General features: G+C 43.5%; 1 protein-coding gene across 3 annotated transcripts in view; it reads left to right on the top strand.

Annotated features, from left to right (window-relative positions):
* Positions 1 to 25,142, top strand: part of COPA (COPI coat complex subunit alpha) — a 50,416-nt gene that overhangs the window by 22,028 nt on the left and 3,246 nt on the right. For 2 of the 3 annotated variants that reach the window (XM_027610022.2, XM_027610024.2), the window contains 17 exons: positions 1,437 to 1,587; positions 2,538 to 2,604; positions 3,744 to 3,819; positions 5,682 to 5,764; positions 6,429 to 6,568; positions 7,120 to 7,205; positions 7,294 to 7,459; positions 18,977 to 19,139; positions 19,241 to 19,387; positions 20,330 to 20,519; positions 20,628 to 20,723; positions 22,089 to 22,177; positions 22,373 to 22,496; positions 23,752 to 23,841; positions 24,022 to 24,131; positions 24,526 to 24,603; positions 24,772 to 24,840. In XM_027610022.2, coding sequence (XP_027465823.1) covers positions 1,437 to 1,587; positions 2,538 to 2,604; positions 3,744 to 3,819; positions 5,682 to 5,764; positions 6,429 to 6,568; positions 7,120 to 7,205; positions 7,294 to 7,459; positions 18,977 to 19,139; positions 19,241 to 19,387; positions 20,330 to 20,519; positions 20,628 to 20,723; positions 22,089 to 22,177; positions 22,373 to 22,496; positions 23,752 to 23,841; positions 24,022 to 24,131; positions 24,526 to 24,603; positions 24,772 to 24,840 — 1,925 coding nt within the window. The remainder of the gene's footprint in view (positions 1 to 1,436; positions 1,588 to 2,537; positions 2,605 to 3,743; positions 3,820 to 5,681; positions 5,765 to 6,428; positions 6,569 to 7,119; positions 7,206 to 7,293; positions 7,460 to 18,976; positions 19,140 to 19,240; positions 19,388 to 20,329; positions 20,520 to 20,627; positions 20,724 to 22,088; positions 22,178 to 22,372; positions 22,497 to 23,751; positions 23,842 to 24,021; positions 24,132 to 24,525; positions 24,604 to 24,771; positions 24,841 to 25,142) is intronic. The other variant, XM_027610023.2, reaches the window with a different exon arrangement.

Raw genomic sequence — 25,142 nt, 5'->3', positions numbered from 1 at the left:
ACTACTATATCCTGTTAGTTTCAGGTGAACATCATAGTGATTCGATCTTTTTGTATATTACAAGATAATCCCCATGATTAAGTCTAGTTACCATCTGTCACCACATGAAGTTATTATAATGTCATTGACTATATTCCTTATGCTGTACATTATAGCCCCATGACTTACTTGTTTTGTAACTGGATATTTATACCTCTTAATCCCCTTTACCTATTTTGATCACTCCACCACCTCCAACCTCTGCTAACTACCAGTTTGTTCTCTATATCTGTGGTCTGTTTCTGTTGTGGTGGCGTTCATTTTTGTTTCTTTTGTTTTTTAGATTCCACATATAAGTGAAATCTTAACAGTATTTGTCATTCTCTGTCTGACTTAGCGTAATTCCTCTAAGTCCATTTGTGTTGTAAATGGCAAGAGTCCATTCTTTTTTATGGCTGAGTACTATGCCACTGTGTGTGTGTGTGTGTGTGTGTGTGTGTGTGTGTGTGTGTGTGTGTGTATATGTATATAACCCAATTCTTTATCTATTTATCAGTGGACATTTACGTAGCTTCCATATCTTGGCTACTAGAGATAATGTTGCAATGTACGTGGAAGTGCATATATCTCTTCAAATTGGTGTTTTCATTTTCTTCAGATAGATATCCAGTAGTGGAATTGCTGGATCATATGGTATTTCTGTTTTTAAATTTTTGAGAAATCTCCATACTGTTTTATATAGTAGCTGCAACGAATTTACATTCCCACCATCAGTGCATGAGGGTTCTCTTTTCTCCATATCCTCATCAACACTTGTTATTTCTTGTCTTTTTGACACTAGCCACTCTGACATGTGTGAGCTGATACCTCATTGTGGTTTTGATTTGCATTTCCCTGATGATCAGTGATGTTGAGCATCTTTTCATGTCGGCCATCTGAATGTCTTCTAGAAATGTCCTTTCAAGTCTTCTGCCCGTCTTTTAATTGGGTTGTTTGTGTGTGGTTTTCTTTTTTTATATTGAGTTGTGTTCTTTATATATTTTGGCTATTAACTCCTTATTGGTTATGTGATTTACAAATATGTTCTCCCATTCAGTAGGTTGCCCTTTCATCCCTTTCATCTTGTTGATGATTTCCTTTGCTGTGCTGAAGCCTTTCAGTTTGATGCAAATCCATTTGTTTATTTTAGGTATAATGGAACTTTGTACGAAGTGTTAGGAGAACACAGAGGAGGGTGTGTCTAAATGTGATGGTGTGATATGGAGGATTAGGAAGGGATTCACAGAAATTTATTTGAATAAAGATTCTAAGAACTGTGAGAATTTAGACAAGTAAAGGATACATTTAGGTATCTTGGTTTTTAGCATGCATATGCAATCCTCGTCCTTGTGTATTTCCTTTTTCCAGCTTTCTTTCTTGCCTGCAGCTGACTCTTTCCTCCTCTCCCTTTGCCCCAGGCCATGATGGTGGCATGATTGTGTTTAAACTGGAACGGGAACGGCCAGCCTATGCTGTTCATGGCAATATGCTCCATTATGTCAAGGACCGATTCTTACGTCAGTTGGATTTCAACAGCTCCAAAGATGTAGCTGTGATGCAGTTGCGGAGGTAAGTCAGACCTGTTCCCTCCCTCCAGACCCTCTCGTCTGTCGCCAGAGCTGATACCCACAAACTGGACTCTCTTCTTCCAACGACATTTTGGATCTCATCTCCTCTCACAGATTGAATCCCTCTTGGGGAGGCTGCTCAGTTTAAACCCCAAGAGGATGGTGGGCAAGGAGGATGCCCTGAGGAGAATGGGAGTTTCCCTAAGGAGAATGCTAGTGACCCTGTGCAGAGGAGACCATAACTGCCACAGTCCGCTGGGTCTCTTGCAAACCAGAGTCTCCGGTAGAGAGCAGCCCAACTTGGTGACAGGCCTTTTTCCCTCTGTTTGGCATTTCTGTAACTCTTCTTTGCTTTCCAGCAAAATGCACACATCTCTAAACTAGAATATATGTCTCTGGAAGCTCTTAACTCTGAAGATACGATAACCTCTGGGATGTCTGGCAGAAAGAACTGTCCTCTTGGAAAGCCAGCTGCATCAGCATGCTGAAACATTCATGGTGGCAGACTCTGGCATGAGGGTGTGATAACCACCCTCCGGCATTACTGCAATAAAAAGATGGGTTTATGTGAACACTCCAAGGGACAGGAGAAATTAGCCAGAGACGGAGCATGTCAGTGTTACTCTGTGGTGTCCCCTGCAATTATGTGTAGGAATTTGTACCCAAGAAGAACCAGTCTCACTCACTACAGTGAGTGCTAACCCTATCTTCTGTTGAATAATTGGGCTTGTACCAGGGTTTGTCTTTTTTAAACTGTTTGTCAAAGCTGAATTAGGGATGTGCCCAAGCCTTGAAGGAAGAGAGTAGATGCAATATTTATTTTTATTCCTGATTATAAAAGTGATGAGTATATGTGTAAAGACTGGATAAGTAGGAGGTGTGGGAGTGATTCTGTTCTTCCATCCTTATTCCTCTTCCGTATTTTCTCTTCTTTTCCATGTATAACCCCAGTGGTTCCAAGTTTCCGGTGTTCAATATGTCATACAATCCAGCAGAAAATGCAGTACTGCTGTGTACGGTACGTAAGCCATGGAGTCCTCCTAGGATCTTCCCATTTCCCATAGGTCTCTTTCTCATGCCCTTAGGGAACCTCTAGTGGCTCCTTAGAAGCCACTTAATGGTCTTTTTGAGAAAGCTTACCCAGTAAACAGGCTCAAATCAGGTCCACTCCAGTGATGATAAACATGTTAGGGTTTGTGCACTTCTCTTGCATAAGGCTGACGATCTCTAAACTTAACGGAGCATTCAAGATGAATGCCCCAAATCACTACACGTATATATATCCTATGCAAAGAGGCTGCTTATCTTGATTCCCCCATGTGGATAAAAATTGTAGAGCTGACTTGGACGAGGGTTCCTGTCAGTAGAGTTGCCTTCAGGGTCAGCAAGTAGCTCCCACATTTCTTGCCATATAATTTGGGGGAAAAAGAAATGACATTCTAGTTTTAGTCCCCTGTTTGCCAATTAAAAAGAATGAAAACCTGTCTTTCCCCGTATGTCTTTGAGTGTCTAATCCAGTCCTTGTTCAGCATCTAAGAACATTTTTCTGACAGTTGTCTTTGCTATCTTTCCTTTGATTTTTTTTTTTTTTTCCTCCCCTTTGAACAGACTTTAAAGGTGATGGGTTGTGTGCAAATAGAGCAACCAGAATATTGGGGATTTGGTTCGTTAATTTTTGGAGCCAAGAGCAACCCTTGCTTCCTTTCAAATACAATCTGCATCTTTGGAGGATACAAAAAATAAAGTGCTGTGAATTCTGAGCTCCTGGGCAATGAGCCTGAGAATTTTTATTTTTTATTTATTTATTTTTTTAAAAGATTTTATTTATTTATTTGACAGAGAGACAGTGAAAGCAGGAACACAGCAGGGGGAGTGGGAGAGGGAGAGGCAGGCTTCCCGTGGAGCAGGGAGCCCGATGTGGGGCTTGACCCCAGGACCCTGGGATCATGACCTGAGCCGAAGGCAGATGCCTAACGACTGAGCCACCCAGGCGCCCCGAGCCTGAGAATTTTTAGCTGTAGAAACATTCGCTTGCCCTCTGGGTGAAGAGTGAGGAAGGGATACCTTTGAATTGTTGTACGATGGCACGGTTTTCTGTCGGAATAAACTGCCGCCTTGGGTTCCTCTCACGATTTGACCTCTCTCTGTCGTTCACAGAGAGCCAGCAATTTAGAGAACAGTACCTATGACCTGTACACCATCCCCAAGGACGCAGACTCCCAGAATCCTGACGGTAGGTGCTCCCTGTGTGTGCCAGGCTTTGCACACAGTTCTTCTCTCCTGTGCAGTCGCGCCTCTTCAGGGTTTTCACGTTCCATCCCCAGGCTGCGGCCACATCACTCATGTCTGTTGGCAGGGGCCGCTGACAGTTGCATCACAGGCGACCATGGTGTGAAATATTCATGTTCCTCCTTCATTTTATTACTCCAGCTAGATATATATATTTTATAATTTGGTTATTAGAAACTCTCCATTTTCTCTTTCAGCACAGCATGTTATCCTAGTTTATTGTCAGCTGATACGACTTTCACCCCGGTAGTTTCATTTATTTAAGAATGTGGTTCCAATCTTGCAGTGTCTCATCCTGGGACTAGGGATTTATGCTTTCCCATCCACATCCAGATCCGAATCGGCTTCCTTTTGCATGTCAAAGAGATAAGGCTGCTCACAGCCCCACACCCCACCAGGGATCCCAGGATCCAGCTGAGACCCCCATCTACCTCTTCCATCACCACCACCCCTTGTTGAGTCCTTCCTGTTAGAATTCGTAGACAGCCTTCTCAGAGGCTCCTTGCAGTCCACTTCCTCCCGTTGCTTCACAGAGTGTGTTCCTTGGGTCCCCACCTTACTAGCACGCTTCCAGGGCACTTTAGACCCCCGTGAGCAGATTGTGAGAAGTGGTTTTGCTATAGCCCGGGCCCTGTTGTGGGCGCTACTGTGTCGTTAGCATTGCCGATGCGATTCACTGTGGTCCTGGTAAGAGAGGAAACCTGTATGTCTTTGGCATCCATAAATCAGTCTTCCCTATAAATTAAACAGTGAAGCCATTTCTGACCAAATTTTATGATTGTGTCCCTCCCTACCCACCGCCTTACTCTTTTTCCCCCTCTGTTTTTCAGTTAATAGCATTTAAAATACCTTAGCTTTGTTTTATTACCACTTTTGTTTTCTCCATCTTTCGAGGGAGAGAATAATTAGTAAAGGAGTACAGTGCAGCCCGGTGACAAGCAACAGAGAGGAAGAGAAAGAGCAAAAGCTTGACGAGTGTGGCTCCCCAGCCCCCGGAGCGTGGGGGTGTCGGCTGTGATAAGAATTGCCTGTCATGCACAGGTGCTGGAGAAGTGCAGAGCAAGGCTGGCCAGCACGTTCTGTCCACTTTTCTGCCGATGCTAATAGATAAAAGTATTTTGGGGCAGCCTTCTGTGTATGACCCTTGAGGTGTCCCCGAGAGTGGAGAGCCCATTCAGAGTTCTAATCAGCCAGTGAAATGTTGGGGATCCGAGGAACATTTATAACTTTCTTCAGGGTAATAAGAATGATTGACATTTATGGAGCAACAGCTTGGTGCTAAACACTGTGCGCACAGAGCTCATCTGCCTGTCAAGATTTAGTTGGGAGCGCTCTGCCCCACCCTGCTCTACCCTGAGGTCTGCATTTGCATGTTAAAAGCAGCAGAGCAGCTGCGTCCTGGGGAGGGGGCCCTCTCTACTCCAGCTTGTGGAGCTAGGAGGTCCTAGACGCTGACAAGCTGCATGCAGCGCTAGGCAGCTTGGCCAGCCAGGCCCTGCTCGTTAGCTTGATGGAGTGTGCTGTCTCCCAAGATGGGCGGTCCTTCTGCCAGTACATGGTGTTGGCTGAAATGCAGCCACTTGGCCTAGAGAAAAGAGGCTTGGCAGGGGTGGAGGTTGGAGTTTGGAGGGGACTGGTGGGGAAAAGTCACTGACAATAGCCTCAGGTTACAGCTGAATTAGTTAGGAAGCAGCTGAACTGGCAAAGCCAACATGGCAGCCAGCAAGACTGGCAGCTCGGTGGCACCTGACTCTGTCACCTGCCAGTGGCTCGTCACATGCTCCCGCCCTTTGCTTTTGTTCTCAGCTCCTGAAGGGAAACGATCCTCAGGCCTGACAGCCGTTTGGGTTGCTAGAAATCGGTTTGCTGTCCTAGATCGGATGCATTCGGTGAGTTAAGCCTAAACGGGGAAACTGATTTCGGCGGTGTGGTGGCAGTGGTGTAAGTATTGCACAAAGAGAGAGCATGTTTTATCTCTGCTCACCGCCAGGGGAGTTGTGATCGTCATGCAGATACCCCAATTGCCCCATCAAGCAGAGAAACCTGAAAATTGACTTGATTGGGTTGATGATCACTGTGGGTCTGAGCTTGAGAACCAAGCTAACGTCACTCTTGACAACACAGAAGCCAGAAAACATCAAATCTGAAATAGGTGGGCGGGATAAGGAGTAAATCTTCCTCCTTATGCTAACTACCGCCACTGGTACTTAAAAATGTAAGCAGTCCTAAATAAGACAGACAAAGCTCTCTCAAGAAAATATGTAACAAAAATTTAAGCCCAGAAGTGCTGTCCTCTCTCTGGTTGAGGGAGGAATTCAGACTTCAGTTGGATTTCTCAGGATGTTTCAGTCGAAGGGGACAAAACAAAAGCTCTCTAGGCCCCTGGAGAGGGTTTGGGTTGGAGTGGGCTGCCGGGAGTGGTGACTGGCCTGGACAGGAACAACCCAAACTTGATTTCTTGAAGCTAAGAAACCCTTGCTGAGGCACGTCGTCAACTGTCGTCATCTGACAAACACACATTTCTGATAACCCCACCTTTGGTCATTATTTCAGCTCCTGATCAAGAATCTGAAGAATGAGATCACCAAAAAGGTGCAGGTGCCCAACTGTGATGAGATCTTTTATGCTGGCACGGGCAACCTCCTGCTTCGAGACGCAGAATCCATTACGCTCTTTGATGTTCAGCAGAAGCGGTAACATGTCAGGTGCCCCCAAGCAGACAGGCATATAGTGCATGAGGGTGGACCTCTGTAGTGGGAGCTTTTCTCCCATTGAGTTTGCCCCAGGCTTGGCCACTTTTGTGCTGTAACCCTAAGACTTTCTCGCCACTTTTCCCTCTGGGGTCACTTTCCATTCTCTCCATACTAGCGTCGCAAGGAGGGGCTTATTTATTGGTTTTTGGAGCACCTGAACGAAGAATGCTTTTGGGACTTAGAACTATGGGCACGAAGGGATGAATAGCATGGTTCTTGTACTTAGAGGAACTTACAGTCCACTGATGAGATCAGACATACACAGATTCCCTAATAATACATGTGAATGAGGGGCAGGGAGTGAGGGAAGGGAAAGTGCACGGTGTGAGCCAAAATGTTTCTGTCACTCAGCTACAATACAGAGAGTGTTTATTTGGTATTTTTTTAAGAAACTGGGGCTTACATTAATTTGGAGATGAGAAGGATGTAGGTCTTAACCTGGGATGAGGGAGTCAGGTCCACTCAGGTTCACCTTTCTCTCTCTGTCCCAGGACTCTGGCCTCTGTGAAGATTTCTAAGGTGAAATATGTTATCTGGTCAGCAGACATGTCCCACGTAGCACTACTGGCCAAACATGGTAAGTCTTCATTATATCCGCCCTGATTTAGAGACCAGCCCTTCCCTCCCCATCCCTGCCAGTCTGCTTCACTCACCCTGTCCAGCAGAGCACTCATGCCCTTTGCCTCTTACAGCCATTGTGATCTGTAACCGCAAACTGGAGGCTCTGTGTAACATTCATGAGAACATTCGCGTCAAGAGTGGGGCCTGGGATGAGAGTGGGGTATTTATCTATACCACAAGCAACCACATCAAATATGCCGTCACCACTGGGTAAGTGAATCATCTGATAACACAGAGTGGGAGAAGGTAGCTCTTGAAATCACTGTCCTGTCTCAAGGGATGTAACTGAGTCCTCCTTGAACCTTCTTCGTGGGAAATCTTTTTTTGGGCACATATGTGCTAGGCACAGCTGAACATTGTTTTTCAACTCTTTAAAAAATCGTGACATATGACCTGAATGCAGACAAATGCACGGAGTCCATACAGAGAGAATAGCAGATTGTCACGTAGTGGACGTCCGTGTCCCTGCCACCCAGGTCAGGAGCTACAGCAGAGCTGGCAGCCAGAAGCCCTCAGCCTTGATCACAGGCACCTCTACTTCCCACCCAAAGATCACATTATTCCGACTTCTATGGAAATTTCGTCCTAGCTATTCTTTGTAATTTTACTGCCCAATATGTGTCTTCAAATAGCATGTTTTAATATTGCCTGGTTTTGAACTTCATGTAAATCATACTGAATATATTGTTTCATATTTTGCTTACTTTGCTCAATATTTTGTTTGTAAGATGCATCCATGTCGTAGCTGTAATTTATTTATTTTCATTGTTGTATAATATTCTATTATATGAATATACCGCAGTTTATCAGTTCTACTCTAGAGGGATGTTTGAGTGATTTCTAGGATTTGGCTACTGTAATGAACAATGTTCTTTTAAACATTCTTTTACATGTGTTCTGGTGCAAATGCACATAATGTTTCTCTAGAGTGTCCACCCAGAGTGGAATTGCTGGATCATAGAGTATGCATATCTTCACGTTTACTAGGTAATGTGAAACTGCTCTCCAGAGTGGCAGTCCTGATTTGCAGGTCCACCAGCATGGTAGAAAAGCTTCCTTGCTTATCATCCTTCTCAGCCCTTGCCTTTGCCAGACTTACTTTTGTCTATCTGGTGGGTGTGTAATGGCATCTCATTGTCATTTTACTTTGCTACTCTGATTCCTAATGACATTGAGCAACTTTTCAGTTGACCATCAGGATTTCCTCTTCTGTGAATTCTGTTCAGGTCTTTTATCTCTTTTTTTAATGAGTTATCCTTGTTAATTTTAGGAGTTCTTCATGTATTTGAGTGTGCATCCTTTGTCAGGGCTACGTGTTACAAATCTTAATGTTTCTTCCCATTCTGTAGCTTGTCTTCTGATTCTCTTTATGATGCCCTTTAACGAACAGATGTTCTTACTTTAATGTTAGTTGAATTTATGAATCTTACCTTTTATGGGTATTGGGTTTTGTATCTTCTTGAATAAATCTTTATCGACTCCAAGATTATAAAGGCATTCTTTTATATTCTCTTGTAGAAACTTTATAGTTTTGTTTTTCATATCTAGGACTGTGATCTGCTGAAGCTGATTTTTGTGTATAGTGTGAGGTGCAGGGGGCTCAGTTTCACAGTTTTCCTTACGGACACTCAGCTGTCCCAAAGTCATTTACTGAAAAGACCAACCTTTACCCCCTCGTTCTGCAGTGCCTTCTTCGTCACATACGAATCATGTTTCCAAAAATGCAGGGACCTATTTTCTATGGGCTGTGTGTTGATCTCTGATCTCATTCTGTCTTAAAGTTATTACGGCTTTAGGAGTTTTCACATCTGCTAAAGCACGTCCTCAGATCTTTCCCACTTATTTTTTTAAATAATTTTTTATTGTTATGTTAATCACCATACATTACATCATTAGTTTTGGATGTAGTGTTCCATGATTCATTGTTTGTGCATAACACCCAGTGCTCCACGCAGAATGTGCCCTCTTTAATACCCATCACCAGGCTAACCCATCCCCCCACCCCCCTCCCCTCTAGAACCCTCAGTTTGTTTTTCAGAGTCCATCGTCTCTCATGGTTCGTCTCCCCCTCCGACTTATTCCCCTTCATTCTTCCCCTTCTGCTATCTTCTTCTTTTTTTTTTTTTTAACATATATTGCATTATTTGTTTCAGAAGTACAGATCCGTGATTCATCAGTCTTGTACAACTCACAGCGCTCACCATAGCACATACCCTCCCCAAGGTCTATCACCCAGCCACCCCATCCCTCCCACCCCCCACCACTCCAGCAACCCTCAGTTTGTTTCCTGAGATTAAGAATTCCTCATATCAGTGAGGTCATATGATACATGTCTTTCTCTGATTGACTTATTTCACTTAGCATAACACTCTCCAGTTCCATCCACGTCGTTGCAAATGGCAAGACCTCATTCCTTTTGATGGCTGCATACTATTCCATTGTGTATATATACCACCTCTTCTTTATCCGTTCATCTGTAGATGGACATCTGGGCTCTTTCCACAGTTTGGCTATTGTGGACATTGCTGCTATAAACATCGGGGTGCACATACCCCTTCGGATCCCTACATTTGTATCTTTGGGGTAAATACCCAGTAGTGCAATTGCTGGATCGGATGGTAGCTCTATTTTCGACTGTTTGAGGAACCTCCATACTGTTTTCCAGAGTGGCTGCACCAGCTTGCATTCCCACCAACAGTGTAGGAGGGTTCCCCTTTCTCCACATCCCCGCCAACATCTGTCGTTTCCTGACTTGCTAATTCTAGCCATTCTGACTGGTGTGAGGTGGTATCTCATTGAGGTTTTGATTTGGATTTCCCTGATGCCGAGCAATATTGAGCACTTTTTCATGTGTCTGTTGGCCATTTGGATGTCTTCTTTGGAAAAATATCTGTTCATGTCTTCTGCCCATTTCTTGATTGGATTATTTGTTCTTTGGGTGTTGAGTTTGATAAGTTCTTTATAGATTTTGGATACTAGCCCTTTATCTGATATGTCATTTGCAAATATTTTCTCCCATTCTGTCGGTTGTCTTTTGGTTTTGTGAACTGTTTCTTTTGCTGTGCAAAAGCTTTTTATCTTGATGAAATCCCAATAGTTCCTTTTTGCCCTGGCTTCCCTTGCCTTTGGTGATGTTTCTAGGAAGAAGTTGCTGTGGCTGAGGTCGAAGAGGTTGCTGCCTGTGTTCTCCTTTAGTATATTGATGGACTCCTGTCTCACGTTTAGGTCTTTCAGCCGTTTGGAGGCTATTTTTTTTGTGTGTGGTGTAAGGAAATGGTCCAGTTTCATTCTTCTGCATGTGGCTGTCCAGTTTTCCCAACACCATTTGTTGAAGAGACTGTCATTTTTCCATTGGACATTCTTTCCTGCTTTGTCAAAGATGAGTTGACCATAGAGTTGAGGGTCCATTTCTGGGCTCTCTATTCTGTTCCATTGATCTATGTGTCTGTTTTTGTGCCAGTACCATACTGTCTTGATGATGACAGCTGTGTAATAGAGCTGGAAATCTGGAATTGTGATGCCACCAGCTTTGCTTTTCTTTTTCAATATTCCTCTGGCTATTCGGGGTCTCTTCTGGTTCCATACAAATTTTAGGATTCTTTCTTCCATTTCTTTGAAAAAGGTGGATGGTATTTTGATGGGGATTGCATTGAATGTGTAGATTGCTCTAGGTAGCACTGACATCTTCACAATGTTTGTTCTTCCAATCCATGAGCATGGAACGTTTTTCCATTTCTTTGTGTCTTCCTCAATTTCTTTCCTGAGTATTTTATAGTTTTCTGAGTACAGATCCTTTGCCTCTTTGGTTAAATTTATTCCTAGGTATCTTATGGTTTTGGGTGCAATTGTAAATGGGATCGACTCCTTGATTTGTCTCTCTTCTGTCTTGTTGTTGGTGTATAGGAATGCCACTGATTTCTGTGCATTGATTTTATATCCTGCTACTTGACTGAATTCCTGTATGAGTTCTAGCAGTTTTGGGGTGGAGTCTTTTGGGTTTTCCACATACAGTATCATATCATCTGCAAAGAGTGGGAGTTTGACTTCCTCTTTTCCGATCTTGATGCCTTTGATTTCTTTTTGTTGTCTGATTGCTGTGGCTAGGACTTCTAATACTATGTTGAATAGCAGTGGTGAGAGTGGACATCCCTGCTGCGTTCCTGACCTTAGGAGAAAAGCTCTCAGCTTTTCCCCATTGAGAATGATATTGGCTGTAGGTTTTTCATAGATGGCTTTTATGATATTGAGGTATGTACCCTCTATCCCTATACTCTGAAGAGTTTTGATCAAGAAAGGATGCTGTACTTTGTCAAATGCTTTTTCTGCATCTGTTGAGAGGATCATATGATTCTTGTTCTTTCTTTTGTTAATGTATCACATTGATTGATTTGCGGATGTTGAACCAGCCTTGCAGCCCAGGGATAAATCCCACTTGGTCATGGTGAATAATCCTTTTAGTGTACTGTTGGATCCTATTGGCTAGTACTTTGGTGAGAATTTTTGCATCCATGTTCATCAAGGATATTGGTCTGTAATTCTCCTTTTGGATGGGGTCTTTGTCTGGTTTTGGGATCAAGATAATGGTGGCCTCGTAAAATGAGTTTGGAAGTTTTCCTTCCATTTCTATTTTTTGGAACAGTTTCAGGAGAATAGGTATTAATTCTTCTTTAAATGTCTGATAGAATTCCCCTGGGAAGCCATCTGGCCCTGGGCTTTTGTTTGTTGGGAGATTTTTGATGACTGCTTCAATTTCCTTAGTGGTTATAGGTCTGTTCAGATTTTCTATTTCTTCCTGGTTCAGTTTTGGTAGTTGATACATCTCTAGGAATGCACCCATTTCTTCCAGGTTATCTAATTTGCTGGCATAGAGTTGCTTATAATATGTTCTTATAATTGTTTGTATTTCTTTGGTGTTGGTTGTGATCTCTCCTCTTTCATTCATGATTTTGTTGATTTGGGTCATTTCTCTTTTCTTTTGGATAAGTCTGGCCAGGGGTTTATCAATCTTGTTAATTCTTTCAAAGCACCAGCTCCTAGTTTCGTGGATCTGTTCTACTGTTCTTTTGGTTTCTAGTTCATTGATTTCTGCTCTGATCTTTATTATTTCTCTTCTCCTGCTGGATTTAGGCTTTATTTGCTGTTCTTTCTCCAGCTCCTTTAGGTGTAGGATTAGGTTGTGTATTTGAGACCTTTCTTGTTTCTTGAGAAAGGCTTGTATTGCTATATACTTTCCTCTCAGGACTGCCTTTGCTGTATCCCAAAGATTTTGAACAGTTGTGTTTTCATTTTCATTGGTTTCCATGAATTTCTTAAATTCTTCTTTAATTTCCTGGTTGACCCATTCATTCTTTAGTAGGATGCTCTTTAGCCTCCATGTATTTGAGTTCTGTCCGACTTTCCTCTTGTGATTGAGTTCTAGTTTCAAAGCATTGTGGTCTGAAATATGCAGGGAATATTCCCAATCTTTTGGTACCGGTTGAGACCTGATTTGTGACCTAGGATGTGATCAGTTCTGGAGAATGTTCCATGGGCACTAGAGAAGAATGTGTATTCTGTTGCTTTGGGATGGAATGTTCTGAATATGTATGTAAAGTCCATTTGGTCCAGTGTTTCATTTAAAGTCTTTATTTCCTTGTTGATCTTTTGCTTAGATGATCTGTCCATTTCAGTTAGGGGTGTGTTAAAGTCCCCCACTATTATGGTATTGTTGTCAATCTGTTTCTTCGCTTTTGTTATTAATTGCCTTATATAATTGGCTGCTCCCACGTTAGGGGCATAGATATTTACAGTTGTTAGATCTTCTTGTTGGATAGATCCTTTAAGTAGGATATAGTGTCCTTCTTCATCTCTTATTACAGTCTTTGTTTTAAAACCTAATTTGTCTGATATAAGGATTGCCACCCCAGCTTTCTTTTGGTGCCCATTAGCATGGTAAATGGTTTTCCACCCCCTCACTTCCAATGTGGGGGTGTCTTTGGGTCTAAAATGAGTCTCTTGCAGACAGCATATTGATGGGTCTTGTTTTTTAATCCAATCTGATAGCCTGTGTCTTTTGATTGGGGCATTTAGCCCATTTACATTCAGGGTAACTATTGAAAGGTATGAATTTAGTGCCATTGTATTGCCTGTAAGGTGACTGTGACTGTATATTGTCTCTGTTCCTTTCTGATCTATGCTGCTTTTAGGCTCTCTTTTTGCTTAGAGGACCTCTTTCAATATTTCTTGTAGGGCTGGTTTTGTGTTTGCAAATTCCTTTAGTTTTTGTTTGTCCTGGAAGCTTTTTATCTCTCCTTCTATTTTCAGTGATAGCCTAGCTGGATATAGTATTCCTGGCTGCATATTTTTTTCGTTTAGTGCTCTGAAGATATCATGCCAGTCCTTTCTGGCCTGCCAGGTCTCTGTGGATAGGTCTGTTGCCAATCTAATGTTTCTACCATTGTAGATTACATATCTCTTCTCCCGAGCTGTTTTCAGGATTTTCTCTTTGTCTCTGAGACTCGTAAGTTGTACTATTAGATGTCGGGGTGTTGACCTATTATTATTGATTTTGAGAGGGGTCCTCTGTGCCTCCTGGATTTTGATGCCTGTTTCCTTCCCCACATTAGGGAAGTTCTCTGCTATTATTTGCTCCAATATACCTTCTGCCCCTCTCTCTCTTTGTTCTTCTTCTGGGATCCCCATTATTCTAATGTTGTTTCGTCTTATGGTATCGCTTATCTCTCGAATTCTGCCCTCGTGATCCTGTAGTTGTTTCTCTCTCTTTTTCTCAGCCTCTTTATTTTCCATCATTTGGTCTTCTATATCGCTGATTCTCTCTTCTGCCTCATTTATCCTAGCAGTTAGTGCCCCCATTTTTGATTGCACCTCATTAATAGCCTTTTTGATTTTGACTTGGTTAGATTTTAGTTCTTTTACTTCTCCAGAAAGGGTTTCTCTAATAACTTCCACACTTTTTTCAAGCCCAGCTAGTATCTTTAAAGTCATGATTCTGAACTCTAGGTTCGACATCATACTAATGTCAGTATTGAGTAGGTCCCTGGCAGACGGTACTACCTCTTGTTCTTTTTGCTGAGGTGATTTTTTTCGTCTTGTCATTTTGTCCAGAGGAGAACAGATGAATGAGAGAACAGAATGCGAACAGGTTAACAACGTCTCTAGCAAATATACTCTATACAAATCAAAAAAGACCTGAAACCAGGGGACAAGAAAGGGAAAGAAAGAAGAGAAAAAAAAGGAAAAAGAAACAGATAAAAACAAACAAAAAGAGAACAAAACAAAAAAAAACCAGAATATGATCAAATATGATCAGGCTAGTGCATAGATCAGTGCCACACACTAGCTTTTGGGCATATTTTGGTCTGTCAGAAGAAAGTGCCTGCTAAAATTTTAAAGGAAGAAAGACTTATATATGTACCAAATAAGGGTTGATACAATGAAGGGATGGCAGATGACTGTAAAAATGAAAATTATAAAAGATTTTATAAAAGGACTTGATAAGATAAGAAGTTGTTTTTAAAAAGAAAGAAGAAGATTTAAAAAGAAAAAAAAGGAGAGAATGTGATCCGGCAGGAGACTAGAACAAAGCCATACACTAGTGATTTAGGGCATATTTTGATCTGTTAGAAGAAACTGTATCTCAAAATTCTAAAGAGAGAACAACTTATATATATATATGCGAAAAATAAGGGTAACTACTCTGGAGGGATAAAAATATGACTCTAAAAATGAAAAATAAAAAATGTTTTTTTTAAAAAAGGGATTGATAAGATGTTGTTTGAAAAAGGGAAAAAGAAAAATTAAAAAAAAAACAGTTAAAAAAATTAACTTTGAAAAACTAATGAATCATGGTAAAAAAAAGCCATGAATTCTATGTGCAGTATTCCCCTAGCGCTGGAGTTCTCCCGTTCTCCTTGATCGGTAAACTTGGTCTTGGCTTGCTGGCTGTTCGTGCTGATCTTCTGGGGGAGGGGCCTGTTGCCGTGGTTCCCAGATGTCTTTGCCGGAGGCGGAACTGCCCCGCCCTTGTGAGTCCGGGCTAAGCAAGCTGCTCCGGTTTGCTCTCAGGAGCTTTTGTTCCCTGCAAGCTCTCAGTACAGCTTTGTAGGACCAGGGTGAAAATGGTGGCCTCCCAATCTCCACCCGGAGGAGCTGAGAACTCGGGCCCCGCTCCTCAGTGCGCCCCCAGAGAAAAGCAGTCACTCCCATCTCCCTGGTCTCCGGCCGCACTCCGTGCTCACCCGGCCTGTGATCGAGCGTTACTTTGTCTGGCACCCGACCCCGTGTGGAGTCTCCAAACCCAGCTGATCCCTGCGGTGCGCTTCCGCACCGCTCCTCCTGGGGGAGGAAGGGGAGTCTCCCCCGGCTCTGCCGCTTGTTGGGTCCCTGCTGGAGGAACAGAGGCCCGACTGGGCCGCGGATCACAGTTTATGGCAACCCCGAGCTGCGAGCCCGCGCCTCGGCTCCGTCTCTGCGGCCGGCTTCCCTGCTCGGATACCTGGGAGCTTTGCCGCACTCAGGCGCCCCCGGTCTTTCTGTGACCCCGAGGGTCCTGAGACCACACTGTCCCGTGAGGGTTCCAACCCCCCGCTTAGCCACTGGAGCGACATCCCTCAGTGGAGCAGACTTCTAAAAGTTCCAATTTTGTGCTCCGCGGCTCTAGCACTTGCCAGAAGCGGCCGACGGAGGCCCCCCTCTCCCGCCGTCTATCCTCCCGAATATCGCCTCGGATTCACTTCTCCGCACGTCCTACCTTCCAGAAAGTGGTCGCTTTTCTGTTCAGAGTGTTGTTACTCTTCTTATCTTCGATCTCCTGTTGAGTTCGTAGGTGTTCAGAATGGTTTGATCCCTATTCAGCTGAATTCCTGAGACCAGACGAAATCCAGGTCTCCTACTCCTCCGCCATCTTGCTCCTTTCCCACTTTTATTTTTTAAAGTTATTAAGTTCTTTTCTAATTACTTTTGCCTTGAAAAGGCAAATTTTCAATTTTATTTTTGCCTTAAAAAAGTATGTTAGAAACAGCTTGTGAAATTCCATGCAAAATAAAACCAACAAGGAAAACACACTGTTGTGATTTTAGTGGGATTGCATTGGTTCTGTTTGTCATTTTGGGCCTTAATGACATCTTTACAATATTAAATTCCTGATCTGTGAACATGATATAGTAACTCTTCATTTATTTAGGTGTTCCTAAATAAATGTTTACTCTTTCAGTAAGGTTTATAATTTTCTCCATAGAGATCTTGCATTTCTTTAGATTATTCTTAGGTCCTTGGTAGTTTTCAATGTGATTTGTAAGTGGATAGTATACATTTAAAAATTTAATTTTCTAACTTTTTATGATACTTAGAAATACAATTACGTTTTTAAATTATTTTATTTCAGAGACCTTGCTAGACTTTTATTATTTTTAGTAATTTGTCTTTTTTTTCACAAATAATCATAGCATCTTTGGGTAATGATGATTTGTTTCTTCTTTTCCAGTACTTATACTTTCATGTGTTTTTCTTGCACTGACCAGAATATCCAGCATAGTGTTGAAAAAACATGGTGATGGCAAACTTTTTTGTCTTGTTCCAATTTAAAGAGTGAGCTTTGGGGAGCCTGGGTGGCTCAGTTGGTTGAGCGTCCGACTTACGGTTTCAGCTTGGGTTGTGATCTTGGGGTTGTGAGATTGAGCCCCACGTTGGGCTCTGCACTCAGTGTGGAGTCTGCTTGAGATTCTGACCAAGAGTCCCTCTGCCCCTTCCCCTGCTTGCACTCTCTCTCTCTTAAATAAATAAAATCTTTAAGAAAAGAAAAAGAGTCAGCTTTCAGTGTATTGGCGTTATGTAAGCTTGTTGACTTCTTTAGAGATAGCTTTTATTTATTAAGGAATTTCCTTGCTATAGCTCAGATAAATACTGAATTTTATTAGATACTTTTTTTGCATATACTGAGGTAATCATAGGATTTTTCTCTTTATTGATTAGTGTAGTAAATTAAATTGATTTTTAAAAAATGTTAGACCAGTGGGGTGCCTGAGTGGTTCAGTTGGTTGAGCATCTGCCTTTGGCTCAGGTCATGATCCCAGGGTCCTGGGATCCAGCCCTGCATCGGGCTCCCTGCTCAGTAGGGGTCCTGCTTCTCCCTCTCCCACTCCCCCTGCTTGTACATATGCTCTCTCTCTCTAATAAATAAATAAAATCTTAAAAAAAAATGTTAGACCAACATTGTATTCCTGATACAGATCTAACTTGGTCATAATGTTTTACCTGTTTCTGATATTGCTAGTTTCATTTATTTATTTATTTTTAAAGATTTTATTTATTTATTTGACAGAGAGATAGCGAGAGAGGGAACACAAGCAGGGGGAGTGGGAGAGGGAGAAGCAGGCTCTCCACTGAGCAGGGAGCCTGATGCAGGGCTCGATCCCAGGACACTGGGATCATGACCGGAGCCGAAGGCAGACGCTTAACGACTGAGCCACCCAGGCACCCCTTGATATTGCTAGTTTTAGTTTGCTAGTATTTTGCTCAGGATTTTTGCATCCATGTATGTGTGTGTGTGTATATATATATATATATATATGAGATTGGCCCATGACTTCCCTTTTTCTTTCTGTCCTTGTCAGGTTTTGGTGTTGAGATTGTGCTAATTTCATAAAATAAGGAAAGTAATACACCTTCCTCTCTTCTCTCAGTGAGTTTGTAATAAGATTCGGTTTAATTCTTCCTGAAATGTTGGGTAGAATTTGCCAGTGAAGTCATCCAGGCCTGGATTGTTTTTATGATTCAGTTTATCTTGTGTAACAGTTACGGGACTGTAGGGGTTTTCTATCTCTTTTTAGTCAGTTTTGGTAAATTTTCCTTTTCTTGGAATTTGATCATTTAAAAAAACTTTATGCCTATCCTCATCCTGTAGGAGCTAGAGTAATATGCTCTTTTCCATTCCTAATATTGCAGTTCTATCTTTCTGTTTTAATTAGCTTCATGAGAGGTTTATCAATTTTATTTAGCTTTTGCCTTTATTGTTTGAACTTCTGTGTTGTATTTTTGTTTTCTATTTCTTAATTTTATGATTGGCTTCATTATTTTTCCTAAGTATATTCTTTGGTTTAACTTTTAAAAGAACAAAATTTTTTAGTTGGGTGCTTATTAATATTTATTTTTTATATTATATGTATTGTTTAATATATGTACATAGAACTCATTAGTTTTTGGAGTTTCTTCTAATACAGTGTGTACACTTAGCATCCCGGATTATCAATCAAATTTTGTGTTAGCGATGTCCATAAGTTTGATAAACTTTTAGTTTTTGTTCAGTTTAAAATATTTTTTGCTTTTTATCATTTGTGTGTCAGAACTTCGCCTCTCCCGCTCTTCTCCTTTTGCCTGTAGCTGCAGGGAAGGATTTAACTGGCCCAGTGATTGTATATCAGAACTTTAAATTTAACTTTTAGGACTGATTCCTGTAGCCATGTCTGTTGGCTCTCAGAGTCATAACTTGTGAAGAAAGGTCATACCATGTGCCCCGTGTTTTCCTGCTTCATACAAAAGAAAAAGTAAATGTGGCATTTAGTTCTGCTCTCTTTTGAATTGCTTCCCATCTGTACCATTGTGCAAATGGCACTTGGCCAAAGAGCAGTGAGAAGATAAGAGAAGTTGTGTCCTAAGCTTGTTCCAGGTCCTCACAGGCCGGGTTTTGCCCCTCATTTGCTGAAAGTTGTGCCCTCTAACTCCTATTTGCAGGGACTACGGGATCATCCGGACTCTGGATTTACCCATCTATGTCACGCGCGTGAAGGGCAACAATGTGTATTGCCTGGACAGGGAGTGTCGTCCGCGGGTGCTCACCATTGATCCCACTGAGTTCAAGTTCAAGCTGGCCCTGATCAACAGAAAATATGATGAGGTATGAAACAAGAATGCGCACTAGGGGTGTGAGAGGGCCAGCACTCCTTTTTCCCTCTGAGTGATCTCTCCTTCCTGCCCCACCGCACCCCAAATGTCTAGGTACTGCACATGGTGAGGAATGCCAAGCTAGTAGGACAGTCCATCATTGCTTACCTCCAGAAGAAGGGCTACCCGGAAGTGGCACTGCATTTCGTCAAGGATGAGAAAACTCGCTTTAGTCTGGCACTCGAGTGTGGAAATATTGAGGTGAGGGAGATGTGGTCATGAGTCCCATTTCATTGCAGAGAAGGTGATAGGGTTAGGGTCGCATTGCGAGAATGTTATTCTGGGCTTGCTTCTTCAGCAAGTATGATGGAATTTGAGATTTTTCTAGTTGTTAGGTAGAGCTGTCTTCCTGTTGCTATTGGCCCATTTCTGCCACTTCCTGTCTCTGCTTCTGCCATAGCATTGCTACTGTTGTCATTATCGGTCATTCTGAATTCATTAACTTCTAGAATCGAGCAACATAGCGTGGAATCTGAAAACTCTCTTTATTTCCTTCACCTCTTACTTGCTGATTGGCTGCTTAGATGAAGAAGTACTTATGAAATGTTGGGACCTAGAGGGGTGCCTGGCAGCTCAGTCGGCATCTGACTCTTGATCTCAGCTCAGGTCTGGATCTCAGGGTCGTGATTTCAAGCCCTGTGTTGGGCTCCACACTGGGTATGGAGCCTACTTAAAAATCAAATAAAATAAAATCTTTAAAAAAAATGTTGGGACCTAGAGTGTACAGGCGTTATTTTTAAATGGGGCGAGGGCTTAGGTGAATTGACTTTCTAGTTGTGAACTTCCTTCTTTTATTATTTGTTCTGTCCTTCCTAAAGCCCCTGAAGATCTTCAAACTTAGCAAGTAGAAAAAAGATAGATAAGTAAGAATTGGCCCTACAGAATCAGCAAATGGTAGGAGATGATTTTGTTGTAAAAGTAAATTTCGGAGGAGAAGGATAATGTGATGTGATTCTTTCCATGGAGCCAGAGGGACTCTGTTTGGTGATAGGATTTTCAGTAGAATGAGACTGAACGCTAAGAGTGATTGCAAGTATAGAGTCTGTGGGAAATTTATGTAGAGGCAGATACTTTGACTGTAGTCCCTGGTTTTGAGTCACAGTATCTGCCAACCTGTTAACTCTGACCCTGGGGACTCTTTAGATTGCTCTGGAAGCAGCCAAAGCCCTGGATGACAAGAACTGCTGGGAAAAACTGGGAGAAGTGGCCTTGCTACAAGGGAACCACCAGATTGTGGAAATGTGTTATCAACGCACCAAAAACTTTGACAAACTTTCTTTCTTGTACCTTATCACTGGCAACCTAGAGAAACTTCGCAAGATGATGAAGATTGGTGAGTCCCCAGAAACTAAGGATGGGAAGAGTGGTCCTTGGGAGAAGGAGGAAGGCAGATAGAGGCGAGTGAGAACTTAACTTGGTATCTCTTACTGACTTGCTGCAGCTGAGATCCGAAAGGACATGAGTGGCCATTATCAGAATGCCCTCTACCTGGGTGACGTGTCCGAGCGGGTGCGGATCCTGAAGAACTGTGGGCAGAGTAAGTAAGCACGTGGGACTCACCAGCTCTCTTGGGGCTTAGATAGTACTTTCTCTTCATGGTGAATTACCATGTATAGGGGTGAGATGTTTCCCTTTGTTGTGCATTTTTCCAGAAGAGACAGCATGCTCCTGTCAAGCTCAGGAGACATTCTTCAGAGCCAGGTGGAGGTACAGCCAGAATTTCAGTCTTCACTCCTAGGAAAACAGTTAATAGTCATGGAGGAGCTAGGAGGTTTTAAAATGTCCTGAAGCAGAGAGCCTAGTAAATACACTTGATTGGTTGCCATTAGAACTTTATTCTTTTACTTCAAGCCTGAGGTTTTACTCATTTACTTATTTCTTTGTTTATATATTCAAGGGATATTTTCTTTTCTTTTCCTTTTTTTTAAAGATTTTATTTATTTGACAGAGAGAGACACAGCGAGAGAGGGAACACAAGCAGGGGGAGTGGGAGAGGGAGAAGCAGGCTTCCTGCCGAGCAGGGAGCCCGGGGCGGGGCTCGATCCCAGGACCCTGGGCTCATGACCTGAGCCGAAGGCAGATGCTTAACAACTGAGCCACCCAGACGCCCCTCAAGGGTTATTTTCTGAGAGACCAGTGTGTACCAAGCACAATACTAGCATTTGAGATACGCTAGGAAACAAGAAAGGTGAGAGATGTGGTTTGAGCGAAGGTGCTAAGCAGTAAAGGGGTCAGACTTGCCATATGTTGTAAAGGTGGAAACAATGTGATTTTTTGAAGGGCTGGATGTGTGACGGGAGGAGAGGAGCCAGGGATGATTCCAAGATTCTTGTCAGCACTGATGAGAGAGCTTGAGGATAAGTGACTGTGTTAGTTACTTACTGCTGTATAGCAAATTACCCCAAAGCTGAGTAGTTTAAAACAACAAATGCTGATTACCTCAGTTTGCAGCATGGCTTAGCTGGATACCTCTGTCTCTCAGGAGTCTGTGATCAGGGCGTTGGCCAAGACTGCAGATATCTCAAGGCTTGAGTGGGGAAGGGTCTCCTCCCACACTCTCTACAGGGCTGCAGGCAGTCCTCAGGTCCTTGTGGGCTGCTGACTGGGAAATGTCAATTTTCTGCCACGTAGGCGTCTCCTTAGGGCACTTTACAGCATGGCAACTGGTTTCCCTCAGAGCAGGCGATGGCATCCAGGTGGAGGCCACAGTCGTATCCTAATCTCAGAAGTGACATCCCATCACTTCTGCCACATCTTGTTCATTAGAAGTGAGTCAACAAGTCCCTTCCACACTGAAGGTGTGGGTGTTGGGGGGATTTTGCACAGACTTGAAGACCAGGAAGCAGGGATCGCTGGGGGACATCTGGAATGCTGTCTACCACAATGTCTGTTTTCTCTGCAGAGTCACTGGCCTATCTCACAGCTGCTACTCATGGCTTAGATGAAGAAGCTGAGAGCCTGAAGGAGACATTTGACCCAGAGAAGGAGACTGTGAGTCTCTGTTTACATGGGTGTCTGATTACAGGATGAACTCTGAGATCTGGGGACAGTTTAAATCTATAGACATTACTCTCCCACCTGGTTACCAGGAGAGGCAGAGAAGCAAAGGAGATCAAAGGAGGCTCTGTAGCCTTCCCTACATGATTCCTTAGAGCTGTTTGCTTTTAACCTTCTTCCACCTTTTAGATCCCAGACATTGATCCTAATGCCAAGCTGCTCCAGCCACCTGCACCTATCATGCCATTGGATACCAACTGGCCCTTACTGACTGTGTCTAAAGGCTTCTTTGAAGGCTCCATTGCCAGCAAGGGTAAGTGCCCACCCCTCTGTAGTGTTTTTGTTGTTGTTTGTTTTGAGGGTATTACAGAGTACCCTCAGCTCCTTTGTCCTTTCTTCTGTGTGAGATCATGGAGCACAGAGACGCCAGTCTGAGCTATGGTGCATGCTTTTAAAAATTAAATAAAAGCATTATGAGATGATTAGAATTTGGAAAATAGGGGGATAAAAGAAAGTTGTGTCTTAGTCCAGGGCTCCGACAACCGCTCTGAACATGTGGGTGCATTTCCTTAGGCTTTTCCATATGTGTGGTTGGTCACTCGGTCCCATTCAGTATTTCATCGTTCACGATGTATGGTCTTTTTTTTTTTTAAAGATTTTATTTATTTATTTGAGAGAGAGAGAATGAGAGGTAGAGAGCACGAGAGGGAAGAGGGTCAGAGGGAGAAGCAGACTCCCTGCTGAGCAGGGAGCCCGATGCGGGACTTGATCCCGGGACTCTAGGATCATGACCTGAGCCGAAGGCAGTCGCTTAACCAACTGAGCCACCCAGGCGCCCCACGAAGTATGGTCTTAAGGCACAGGGCAGCGACCTCAGACTCTGGCGTGTGGGCGTATGCAGACCTAAGCTACCTCCCGCCACTACTCCCACCCTTGCCCGCTCTGGTTTTCTTGGCTGAGAGCTTAGATAGACCCCTGGGCATCTTGTGCCCAGGCCTGCTCATCCCTCCACCTCTCACCTACCCCGTGCCCCCACGCTGCGCACAAACTGTAGAGGTGGTAGCTCAACAGAGCTCTCAGCAGGAAACTCTGAGAGTTGCTAAGTAAAAAATGGTTTAAGAGGGGCACCTGAGTGGCTCAGTTGGTTGAGTGTCTGCCTTTGGCTCGGGTCATGATGCTGGAGTCCTGGGATTGAGCCCCACATCAGGCTCCCTGCTCAACGGGGAGTCTGCTTCTCCTGCTCCCCCTGCTTCTTCCCTTCACTTGTTCTAGCGTGGACACGCTCTCTCTCTCTTTCAAATAAATAAATAAAATCTTAAAAAAAATGGTTTAAGAGGCAGGTTTTAGTAGCAGGAAGGCCTTTCCATCTCTCTTCTATTCCCTCTCCCTTTGAAACCTACTGCAAGTTAGCGTAGCATATATACTACAAAAATAAATAATAAACAAGAACATTGAGTGGACAGGGCCTTGGCACCTGCTTTTGTAAGGATGCAGCTTTCCTGCAGAAGAGGCCAGATCTCAGATTTGCCTGGCTATAACCAGCTCCTTTCTGTTCCTTCTCTCTGTAGGCAAGGGAGGAGCACTGGCTGCTGATATTGACATTGACACTGTTGGCACCGAGGGCTGGGGAGAGGATGCGGAGCTGCAGCTGGACGAAGGTAAGAGTGCACTTCTTGGACTCTCCTGGCAGGATGGTGGCCTCGGTGGGGGCTGGGTTGTGGGGCAGTCCTTCAGGGTTCCAAACCATGGGACCCATAAAAATCCTAGCATTGTGCTTGCTTTGGGCTAAAGATTATGTCACTCTGCAAATCTACTTTGAGCCTGGATTTTCCTTACAGACGGGTTTGTGGAGGCTACAGAAGGTCTGGGGGACGACGCTCTTGGCAAGGGGCAGGAAGAAGGAGGTGGCTGGGATGTCGAAGAGGACCTGGAGCTCCCTCCTGAGCTGGTGCATGGGGTTCTTACCCTTAGAAGGCTCCCTCTGCTTCTCCCTATGCAAGCCATTGTCCTTACTGCTCCCAACCTGTCCTGAGGCTCCTGAAAGGGAGGGGGTCTAGACCGTCCTGGTCTGATGCTTGTCTCCATTTGAAAGAAAGAAAGAAAGGAGATAATCAGGTTGTGCCATCAGCAGCTCCTGAAAAGGCATCAGGCTTTGTTGTTTAAATTGGAGCTTTTGGTGTATCATTTTGTTACTGGTGAAGCTGCTCCTATTTTGAAGGTCTTCTCCCACAACCATCCCCCTTCCTCCCCAGTCGAGTCTGGGAACAAGGTAAAGGGCTGTGTTTAGATTGATCAGCGCAAAGTGCTTGAATGGCTTACAAAATGACCTGTTTTTCTCCTAGGATATACCCCCTGGGGCAGCTGGGGGTGCTGAGGATGGGTTCTTTGTGCCCCCCACCAAGGGAACCAGCCCAACTCAGGTAAGTAGAGAAGCACAGCCCTGTGGGCATGATTGGTTCTGAGCTGGCTATACTAGCTTAATATATAATGAGTAGTTAATACTCTTCTGCTCTAGATAACAGAGTAGGATAGTTTGGGAGGAGAAAGGGCAAAGTTTTACTTGGCTTGGGTTTTCTCTTTCTTGTTAGATCTGGTGCAATAACTCTCAGCTTCCAGTTGATCACATCCTGGCAGGCTCTTTTGAAACAGCCATGCGGGTAAGTCTTAGAGTAGTATAGGTTCTTGTTGAGTGTTCCTCGTTCAGGGTCCCCAGGGAGATGGTTGACTCATCTTAACCAAATGGAAATTAACCTACCCACAAGGGCAGAGGTGTGTCTTTATCATGGAAACCCTGGTCTTGCCTAAGCAAACTTGCCTCATAAGGCCTTCCTCTTACGTGCTTTCCATTTGGCTTAGTAATCTCTTCAGGTGGATCCTACCAGCCACCTCCCCGCCCCCCCCATGTATAGTCTGCTTTGTGGTTCACATCAGTGAAGTCAGCGCCCCTTCACGAACAGGT

The sequence above is a fragment of the Zalophus californianus genome, chromosome 10, assembly GCF_009762305.2.
Source record: "Zalophus californianus isolate mZalCal1 chromosome 10, mZalCal1.pri.v2, whole genome shotgun sequence".
Taxonomy (NCBI): domain Eukaryota; kingdom Metazoa; phylum Chordata; class Mammalia; order Carnivora; family Otariidae; genus Zalophus; species Zalophus californianus.
This window is presented reverse-complemented; position numbering and strand designations above follow the sequence as displayed.